Consider the following 10,653-nt stretch of genomic DNA (forward strand, 5'->3'; position numbering starts at 1 on the left):
CTGGCCTGCTGACTTATACCACTTACTGGTCACTGGAGGATTACGTGTACATCAAGTCTCAGGCTCCCAAAGGTTGGGATGTGTTGCTCCGGTTCATCATGGACAGTTCTTCCTCTGTGCCTGTCCTGCCTTCTGCGGATGATCGTGGTCTGCCAACCAGCAGCATTGGCCACGAGCTTGACAAGGCCTATGCTATTGTTACATCTGGTGAGGCAAATGTGTGTTGCTATGCTGCAAGTAATACAGTGCTTGACTAAACACATGCAGATATGAATGGAGCACCTGTGCTGTCTGGGGGACACGGCCTACCAGCTATGCAGCACAATCAGACCACTGGGGCGGCAGCTGGCCCCAGCAGTGGTGTAGCCATGACAGTCAAAGGTATGCAGTGTCAATATGTCAACACGAGTGCAGCTGCATGCAATAATGCTCATTTCTTGCCTGCAGTTGAGCAGGCCGCCCCAATGGCGCTGGACACTGGCGTGGCGGAGGTCATAGATATAACTGGTGCGGCAGGGTATGCTGCTGCTGCAGTATGTATTGCCTTACATACTGCGTCCATTGTGCAGGTGACACAGACAACGATGATAATGCAGCCACACAGCCGTATTGTAATCCTCCTCAGCAAGCGCACAATGTCGGTGTTGTGGATTTAACATCCGAGCACATTGACCTTGTTGAGAATGGCAGTGAATCAGGTGGTGAAGAGCAACTGCCCGGTGCGTGCTTTGAAGGGGGGCACTTGCATGCTATGGCGCTCACCATTTTGCTGGCACAGGTATGCACCATAACACAGCAGCAGCACAAGGGGTTTCTCATCTCACGCTGACAGACACGGCAACAGCAACAGTGATTTCTGTGCATGGAAGTCGGCATCGTGTGCTCACACGCAGCGATCAGCACCCTACCCCAGCACAACAGCTGTGTGCAGCCATGCTAATTGACAAGGTGGCTTGCAGCACTGGAACTTCTCTTCATATTGTTGCTGCCCCAACTGGCAGTGGCAAGACCTGGATTGCCACGGCAGTGTTGCATACATTGATGGCGCAAAACACTCGCCCCTACATTGTGTGCCTGGTTGCACCTACACGGCAGGTTTCTGAGCAGCTATTTGATGCAGTTCGCCACCTCAACCAGCCTGGTGTATCAGTGGTCATGCTCATGGGTCGGGAGCGCATGTGCGCTCATGAAGATGTCCGTTCAAAGCCTTACTGTCAGCAGAGCGATGCATGCAAGGTTGCTCTTGGCCGCAAGACAAATGATATTGACCACGCTGGTGTATCACCCTGCCAGTACATTAATGGTGCTCAAAAGCATGTTCGCTGGAGTACTGGCACGTTCACTGAGGCAGGCGTAACTTATGGGCCGCCACGGTTGGCTGACATTGAGTCATTAAGTGCACATGTTGGGGCGTGTGCATACTATGGGCAGGTCATGGCCGCGCATTCAGCTGTTCGCAGAAGGCAGAACCTGGTCATCTGTGGGACTATGAACCTGATGGCTGACCTTGCTGCAATGCAGACCAGGTAGGTGCCTGCATCTGCCATGCATGGGCAATACAGGAACATGACGATTCACGTTTCACAGGCTCAAGGGCCATGAAAGCAGCTGCGACATCCTTCCATCTTCAACACATGATGCCATGATTATGGTTGATGAGATTCACAAGCTGGGGGCAACCGTGCGGGATATCCACAGCGCGGAGCTGGCATGTATGACCATCAGCAGTGTAACGGGTGCCATCATGTCAAAAGCCAGTACCTTCAGCCGGGACTTCCGGAGCATGTTACAAAGCTTCAGACAGACTGGTGTTGTGCCCTCCGCATCCATCAACTGGGCTGGCCATGGCAGCCTTTTGTTGCTACTTGAAGCACTGGTTGCTTTGCCTAACATCCTTGTGCATGGGGGTTTGGTGGCAAGAACCAATGCAGCTGGTCAGGAGCATCGCCACGCCTCTGTTCTGGGGTCATGCACACACACAGCCGCAACTGCTGGCAGCACTCAGCCCTGTATGTGTGACCTGTGCACACGTGGTTGTGTCCTTCTCGAGTGGTCCGACATTTGGCAGTGGTTGCTTGACTGGGGGTTTGACAACCCTGCTCTACTCGTCAGCAATGCAGCCAGTGTGTTTACCATGTATGATGACAATGTCCAAAGGCCTGTGGACCTGGAACGCTTGAGGCCAGCAGAGGCATTTACAGTGCTCCTGCATGAATGCTTCAAGCTGCAAGGGTCTGCCCAGCCTATCTGGCGCACCCTTAACCTCAGGTTCTTGCCGTACATCCTTGGATTGGCCTCAGCGGGGACGTTTACCCTTGGAATTGCTGCAAAAGACATCAAACCTTACATTCAGGAATTTGAGGCAATGTACAGAAAGGTCGTGGGCTTCTCGGCAACCCCCATGGCACGGCCCTACATGGTTGCACTGGAGGGCTGGAGTTCGTTGACTTCCAGTAACAGCAACTCCTATTTGATTCAGGGTGCCATGGCAACACCACCAGTGTCTGCTGGTGGCATCAGCAACCTTTATGCGCGATTTTACATGCCAATGGTCAGCAATGTGAGCATTGAATTCACAAAGGAGCAGCTTGAGGACAAGGACCTGGCACGGGATATTAAGATCCAGACAGCACAGGAGATTCTGGCTTTTGCACGCATTCTTGCTGCTGGGCGTGGCCTGGTAGTGGTGCTGCCATCAGAGTCAAAGCAGACAAAGTTTTTTGATGTATGGAAAGAGGAAGACAGGAACGGTTGGAGTCTTTGGAAGAGTATGGAGGACAGCAGCACCATTCTGGTTGGCACATCCAGCACAACTGTGGCTGATTTCCAGCGGGCATTGAATCAAAGCACCAGCAAACCGTTGCTGTTCTTTATTCGTGAGAGGTGTGTCATTGTTGGGTGGTCAGCAACTTGGCCAATTTGGGTACATCCCTAACGACCGCACTGTGCATGCAGGAGCCGGTTTGCGGAGGGCTGGGATCCACGGGTTGACAAGGACGTGTCCGTGCTGCTTCTGTACGGCCTGCCTCGCCAGAACATGTACAGCCCTCAGATTGAAGCCCTTGCAGCTGCTTTTCAAGATCATGACCAGGCGCAGCGGCGAGCAGCAGGCAGTGGAACGGCAGCTGTCATCAATTATGGTCTGAGTGCGCGTGGACCGCGTGACCCAAAGCAGCGCTGTGGGCTGTTTAGGCAGTGGTACATTGCGGATGCAGTTGCAGCCATGTCGCAAGCTATGGGCCGTGCGTACAGGGGGCCGGCAGACCGTGCCATTATAATTGCGATTGGAGTTGCACAGCACAGGCAGAGCATGCAGGCGCATGTTCATGCCGCAGCTGGTCCCACCATGCAGGGTCCCGCAGGGTGGCAGGAGGTGATGCGTGGAGCACGGGAGCACATGCGGGCCTGGAATTGGCTGCATGAGTAAAGACACAGCAGTAGGCATGTGTGCACATATTCATGTCCTTGTTTTTCAGAGTTTGGGTTGTAACGGCAGGTGGGGGCACGCTGCAAGTGCAGCCTTTTCCATGGACATGTTCGTGGCAGGTGGTTAGCCAATGGCAGGTGGTTAGGTAATGGCAAGCATGCATGGCATGTTGTGGTGGCTTTGACAAGCATGCATGGCATGTTGTGGTGCCTGTGTCAGACATGTGCAGCACATATGCAGGCAGGCAGGCCACGGCAACAACATACTGGGACCTTGCTTGTTAACCTGTTTGCTTGTGGTGGTGTGGCTGATTTTAGCACGGTGATGCAGTGTAGCGTGCGTCCTGCCTGACAAGCAATGCTGGCTCATGTAAGGACTTCGTTCATGGTCTGGACTTGTGATTGATTGTCCATGATTGTAATTGGTATATCAGAATTCATCTGGGCGCCAGGGTGGGGATGTGGATGGGGTTCATGGGGTAGTTCATTCCAGAGTTCAAAGTAACCAAAGCAACTGTGAGAACTGCAACCTGTGGAAGGGCAGGGCGGCCCAAGGCAGGTGGTGGGGGGCAGGGTGGGCCGGGCCGGGGTGACACGGGGCGGCGCGGGCGGCAGGGCAGGGCAGGGCGAGGTGGGGTGGGCTGGCCTCCCCTGCCCGCGGGGCAGGGAGGGGGCGGGCACGGTGGGGTCGCGTGGGCACCTTCGCAGCTGCAGCACTAGGGGACCCATATCAGACGCGCCCAACGTCAATGCACGTAGCGGCTGGCCAGTATTATCAGCAGCACGACGGCGGTGGCTGGCAGCATCCGAATACCCTCAAAGCAATGCCTATGACGCCGCCTGCATAGCCGGCAATGCCCGTCGCTGGGCTGCATTCCTGTGGTACTATTGGGGAGGTGGCCAGCGCACCCCAACCACCCTTTCTTCGGCTGCCGCACGGGGCTGCATGGCGTCTGTTGGTGTGAATTGCATGGCCAAGGGCGGCAAGGACGAGAACGGCAAGTCCATCGCCGCCAAGAACATGGGTGAGTCCAGCGCAGTGGCCGGGCTCGTGTGTGGACCGGGGCGGCAAGGGAATGGAGCAAGAGACGGGGTAACGCATACTCGCACCTTGACGGCTGACCTGCACACTACGTGCTGTGCCCGCGGCCTCTGCAGGTGCGAAGGCAATGGCCAAGGGCGGCAAGGACGAGAACGGCAAGTCCATCGCGGGGGGCGAATGCCCGCTGTGCCGATGCGACGACGGTGGCACGCACACCCTGGGCGGCTGCACCCACCGGCGTATGAAAGCCGCGTACATCGCGAGGCACAACCGCGCCGTTCAACGGATCGCGAAGGCAGTAAGTCAAGGGCAGAACGGCGGATGCGTTATGTACATGGATGCAGGAAAGGACGCCCCCGCTTACAGTGGGGGAACACGCATACCCGCATGGGGGCAGCCGCTGCAAGGTATAGCAAGTAGAATGCATACAAATACACCTCTTACCAACCTCGCAAGCTCGTCGCTAGGAAATATGTGGAAAATGGTTGCTCGGCGAAAGGTGGAGCGAAAGTCCGCAGGTATCTGCGTTCTGATATGCTTTGCACTCTGCATGCTGACAACCAACGCGACCACGGCTGGGAACGCGTCTGGCTCTGCCGCGGCCGACCGCTGGTTTGACCGGGGACCGCCCCGGCATTCCAGCGCTTTCGCGCTATTGGGCAACCATGACCGTACCATGCCAATCCAAAAGTGGTCTGCAAGAGGTCTCACGACCTGCACCGAGAGCTCGGCGAAAGGGGGATGTTCGCATGTTTGCAACAGCCGGGCAACTGGCGCACAGCTGCCAGCCCTAAGCCACACTGATGGCCCCATTGCGACACATGGAATTAACCACGCACACGGTAGCGTGTGGAGGGAGAACTTCAGCTTTGCGCACTCGATGTTCACAGTACACTCGAACCCCGCGAACGCGACGCTCTTGTCGGATCGCTGCTCTCAGAAAGGCATATTTGATACCAGTATACTGCACACGACGTGCTACACAGCTAGCAAGCGTGCTGGCGCCGAACCTTTCGGCATGTCGCCAAAGAGACCTTCGCAAAGCCCAACTGCCGCAAAACACCCGTCTTTTGAGGAGCTCATAAGCTCCAAGCACATACCAGTTGCCTCAGAGCCGCTCGCCGACGATGTCCCAGAAAGGGGTCGAGCCGAGCCTCTTGGCCTCCCGTATTTTACAGCTAATTCCCAGCTCTATGAAAATGCGAGTTTGCTCACAGAACCACAACCGACAAGCTCCGAACGAAGGCAATACCGAAGCCCTAGCGGACTCCTGTCGCGCGCAAAGGTTAAGCCAAAGCCTGGATGCACCAACATATGCAATGTGATGATAACTGCTTTGCAACCGGTGGGGGAGGGACTCCTTTCTACAAATCTGAAAATAGCACAGGCATGCAGGAGTGGTATGAGAAAGTTATGCACAGCGGAGGGAGTATACCGTTCATATGCGAGTAAGACAATCGGGCTGCTTGGAGAGAGCCTGTTAACGAGTGTGCTTGCGCTGGGCGACCTGGGCAGTCGGCATGGAGGAACCATGCTGCGCTCCGGTGCTTCGGCACTGCACTCCATGGCAGAAACAGCTTACGGGCCCCAACCAACCCACAACTGTAGTGCCTCCTGGGAAAACACCTACCGCTACGCAGTACTCCGGCTTGCCCCTCCCCCCTCAGGGTGCTCCATGCCGTGCGCCCCGGAATGCGGTGTGGGGATGGGGTGGGGTGGGATGGACTGGCGGATGGTGGAAGTATCATATAGGTCTGCTGGGGGCTGCGAGCAGCCATACTACCGGTCATGATATTGCCTTCGGTAGCTCAGGGCGCCGCGGGCTGGGGGTGGGTAAGTGAGCGGGGATGGGGGCTCGGACTCAGCGGGGGCACGGACTCAGGGCGTGGAAGCCAGCGAGAAGTAAGCGGGCGAGAGTAACGCCGATGTGCCGGGTGATGTGCGAGCAGAATACAGAACGCGGCATTCGTCATTACGGGGAAACTAAAACAGATAGCGCCAACCTTTTGCGCCTCGCGCTTTCGCGCGCAATTTCCGGGATCCTCCAACGCGTCGATTTCTCCGTCTTGCGTCCTTCCGTGCCGGGTACCTTGATTATCGATACAATTTGTGATATATTGTATGTTGCGCTGGAGCTCTAATGCAAACGCTGCGCTTGTGCGTTTACCCCGCTCTGGCATATGGCTTGCGTTTTCATAATGTTACGCTTTGCAATGCATACACAGAAAGGCGCATTATTTGCACGACAAATTTCGCTGCGCTCGGGTGTCAAGGTTATAACTCAAGTCAAAACTGGAATAACCGGGAGGGCCCCGCTGCGGGAACTCGATGCGACCGCAATGGCTATTGCCCCTCCCCCTTCGGGGGAAGGGGCAAGCCAACTCGCCACTTCTTCGCCTGCACCTTGCACTTGCCGTCTACCTCCACTGGGTTGGAGCAGGGCATGTACGGGCAGCCATGCACAGCCATGCAATCGCCATCAGAGTGGGCACACACCTTGCAACCCTGTCTAGACTCGCCACCTACCAGACAGTCGCCCAGACTGGCAAAGCACTACACACCATACTTGACAAAGCCATTGTCAGCCTCGCCATCATCACCGTGACAGGGGCCATGTATATGCTCTGGACCCACCTCCTGCACACCGAAACCCACACTACCTCCATCTACACGGAAATCTATGCAAACGGTGTAATCCTCAGCCTGCTACTATGGGGTCCTACACTCACCACTCTTGCTCTCTCCCCACTGTGTGTAATAGCGCTTGCCCTCGGGATAACCGCCATCCCCGCAGCCCTCAGTCTCCTGTTCGCACTGACAGTGACATCCATCCTTGCCGTCCTCTGTCTCCCAGCTCTCCTCAACTATGTGGTCCAAGTGACACGGCAGATAGCCTCCGCAACCTGGGCCCGGCGGAAGCTACTACTCTGGGGAACGGCCATGGCCATCATCCTGCGAAACCTGTACCCCACCTGCCACGGAAGCTCGCTGGTAGCATGGCACGTTGTGTGTTTCCGTGTTGCCCTTTCCCTCCACCCTCGCACAAACATTCACCGCACTTGCCACACCCACCCGCTGGTAGCACCACGCCCTTGTGTGTTTGTCCGGGGCCCCTTCCCCCTTCCCCCTTACCCCACGCTAGCCCCACCTGACACGGAAGCTCGCTGGTAGCATGGCACGTTGTGTGTTTCCGTGTTGACATTTCCCTCCACCCTCGCACAAACATTCACCGCACTTGCCACGTTCTTTGCGTACCGACGCGGTGCATGTCAGCATGTGCGTGGTGTTTGGGCATACACGTTATTGAAGTAAAAGATATCTCGCTGCGAACACGTGCGGATACCAACATGGAAGCACTCTGTTGAGAGCTGACGGAAATTCGGAGAGTTGAACCCCAAAATGGCCCTACAATGGGTGCTTATCATTCTCTTGATAAGCCTTACAAACGAGTTCCCGCCGGACAGCCCACGGCTGCGGACGAGTCCCATCCACCCTCCTGGAGTATCACGGGCTCTCGTAGACCACTGGTCTCGATCTCGTGAGCTGTCTCAGACAACAGGAGACCGTGGGTGGGCTCACGCAGCCGAGCTCCGGCGGAGCCGGCAACAAATGGCGCCATTGTGCTACACTTCTCTCCCGGAAGCCCTCTATGACCCCCAAGCTTGCCCGTTAGCGATTGCTAGGTATCAGTATATCAAACGTGATAACCAGTCTACAGCAGTGCACTCACACGAGACAGAACGCCTTCTGAACAAGCTTCCGACAATATGGCAGCAATACTCAAGAAAGCCTGATATACACTACCAAAACCACTCGGATAAACAACAAAACAAGAAAGAAACAATTATTTCATGAACTGGCTAAGTTTCAGTACGTCGTTACTGCACTCTTCAGCGGTGCATGCGGCTGCGTTCCATTTCTGCGCAGCAATTATCTCGATGGGCAACTGTCATTGAACTGCTGTCGCTACTTTGCTCACGCTTTCTGTTCTGCTCTGCCGGCGTCCAGGCCTCTAAACCGTTGTGCTCGCTTGGCTTCTCTGTTCCGCATTCTTAAGCATCGTTGATGACATGGGCGGCCAGTTCATCCCGAGCTATGGTAAGGGCACGCTAAGGTCCCGGAGCTCCTCACCTCCCTCGGCCGCTGAATTTGATCATGACCGCTGAACCAGACCCTGACTGGCTATGCCCCGGCGACCCTGGCCCTGTACCCATGACCCCTGCATCCCAAACCTGAACGACGCTCAAGACCTGCAGGCCAGGCCGGAGGGTGGGAAAGTTGCCTAGCGCAGGCATCTGGCGGGGTGGGTCTGGTCTGGCAGCTAAGTTCCAGAGGCAACCTGATCCCCGCGCACGCGCAGCTGAGATTGCTGGGGTAGCCCTGCGCAGGCATCTTGGGGTGCCATGTCCACGCATCTCGACTGGCGGGGATGGTCCGCCCAGGCATCTTAGCTGCCGTGCCCAGGCATCTGGGATGCCGGAGGCGGTCCGCCCAGGCATCTTAGCTGCCATGCCCCCGCAGCTTGACTGGCGTGGGTTTCCACCCCGGAAACGAAGCGTGCCGAGTTTAGATTGCGGGAATGTCAGTAAGCACGGTATGCACGGTACACACGTGGGTGCTGGTGCTGGTGCCAGTGTGCCACGGTGCCCATGGCAAGCACGCAGCTCAATCCGGCCTGCTTCCTAAATAATACTCTACACGCAGAGATGCAAAGCGCGATTTACTCAGTGTGACAACTAGTTGGAGACTGTGGGTTCGGACATGGAAACACGGTCTGGGGCCGCTAAAGCTGGGTTTAAGCCGTGGAGCCTGCTGTGATCTATTTCATGATATCTGCTATCTGGGTGACAAGCTGTATTCCCTAGGAAAGCTGGCTGCGGCGCCGAGTTGGCTGTCACGCCCCGCGAACCAGTGGTTCGCAGAGAGCCTTTTGTTTCCCTGCTTGCCCAGTAGTTTTTAAACTTGCTACTGCTTTATGTGTAGCCTTCTTGTGGCACCACAAGCCCCAAAAGAAGGAAGCCTTGACCATTAATGTCGCAACTTCAGCAGAGTTCTGCAGCTCGAAGTATCTATAAAGGTGTTATGGTTGCTTTAATATCAGCACGCACTCAGTATAGGCCAGCATGGTCAAAGCCCTTAACTTCTCGGCTGAGCAGTGTGGCTGTGTGTGCGTGCCGGAGTGCTGGCATACCCCTACACACTGCCCGTTACCCATTTCAGACCCTCTTGCGGCGTTTTACCAAGCAACTAGGTGGCTACAATAGGCAGCTCAGATGTGCTAGCAGGGGCGCCGCGGCATCTGCAATGCCTCGCGCAGGCATCCGTGCTGATGGCGCGGGGTCGCGCAGGCATCTGCCATCCCTCGGCGCAGGCATCTGGACTGCCGCAGCGACCCGCCCCAGGCAGCTTCAACCCCCCGCGCACGCAGCCAAATTTGGCTCGGCAGGGTACCCGGCTCACCCTTACAACCAGAGGCCACCGGCAACTTTTCGGATTTCCTACCCTCCTCACCGCCCAAGCCTTCCCCAGCGACCTGCCCTCCCAGACACAAACTCATGGAACACTCATTAGATACGCCCAGACAAGAAGAATACCAATTTGGTAGAACAAACCGAACAAAGGTTAAATACCGACACGCGACTGACCCCCTCATAGGGCCCCTCGATAATCAATCGATATTAGGAGCACTACCACTACATTACAATAGGATATGGCACCCTCCAAAACTCGTTGAGAGCCAATGCAAATCTACACTACACCTGGGACGAAGCAATATACAAACAAGAATGACACCCGCAAGCTTTGCTAGTACCTCACTTAACAATACTCGCTGCTATGGCCAAAGCCTATGCCTGCGGTCCCTACACTCGGCGTCCGCCCAGCGGATCACCAGCGCAAGCCAACACTGCGAACCATTTAGCGCCTACAAGACCTCAAACACCTCACAGCGCCTATCCGCGCTTCCAATGCAATCAGTAGGGACGCATGGCATCACGCAAGCGAGCTGCGCCGCGAAGCCCGACACGCCGGGCAAGCAGCACCCCCTGCGTGTCCCCTTCGACGTGCTGCAGCTCGACGCAGCGCCAGAGCCGCAGGTGATGGGGTGCGCAGGTGCAGGTGTTGAGGAGGGCGGGAAGGCGCCGGCCGCCAGTGAAACTGGATACGCCAGTGCGTCAGCGGCGCAG

General features: G+C 56.3%; 3 protein-coding genes across 6 annotated transcripts in view; 2 read left to right on the forward strand and 1 right to left on the reverse strand.

The window, feature by feature from the left end:
- Positions 1–28: 28 nt before the first annotated feature.
- On the forward strand, positions 29–3,860 carry CHLRE_02g141026v5 (uncharacterized protein). Its single transcript, XM_043060059.1, has 3 exons — positions 29–381; positions 448–507; positions 894–3,860. Exons 1-3 carry the CDS (start codon positions 315–317, stop codon positions 938–940), a joined length of 174 nt encoding a protein of 57 aa, XP_042927833.1. The 5' UTR covers positions 29–314; the 3' UTR covers positions 941–3,860.
- CHLRE_02g141046v5 (uncharacterized protein) lies at positions 3,859–6,450 on the forward strand. Its single transcript, XM_043060060.1, has 4 exons — positions 3,859–3,879; positions 4,331–4,451; positions 4,585–4,766; positions 5,231–6,450. The coding sequence occupies exons 2-4, from the start codon at positions 4,373–4,375 to the stop codon at positions 5,270–5,272; spliced, it is 303 nt and encodes a 100-aa protein (XP_042927832.1). The 5' UTR covers positions 3,859–3,879; positions 4,331–4,372; the 3' UTR covers positions 5,273–6,450.
- A 3,192-nt stretch (positions 6,451–9,642) lies between these two features.
- Positions 9,643–10,653, reverse strand: part of CHLRE_02g141066v5 (uncharacterized protein) — a 21,486-nt gene continuing 20,475 nt past the window's right edge. For all 4 annotated transcript variants that reach the window (XM_043060064.1, XM_043060065.1, XM_043060062.1 and 1 more), the window contains one exon: positions 9,643–10,653. This exon is cut by the window's right edge and continues 32 nt beyond it. Coding sequence is in view for 2 of the 4 variants with exons in the window: in XM_043060062.1 (XP_042927839.1) it covers positions 10,460–10,653 (194 nt within the window). In the remaining 2 variants the exon portion in view is untranslated.

Source organism: Chlamydomonas reinhardtii, chromosome 2, assembly GCF_000002595.2.
Source record: "Chlamydomonas reinhardtii strain CC-503 cw92 mt+ chromosome 2, whole genome shotgun sequence".
Lineage (NCBI taxonomy): Eukaryota > Viridiplantae > Chlorophyta > Chlorophyceae > Chlamydomonadales > Chlamydomonadaceae > Chlamydomonas > Chlamydomonas reinhardtii.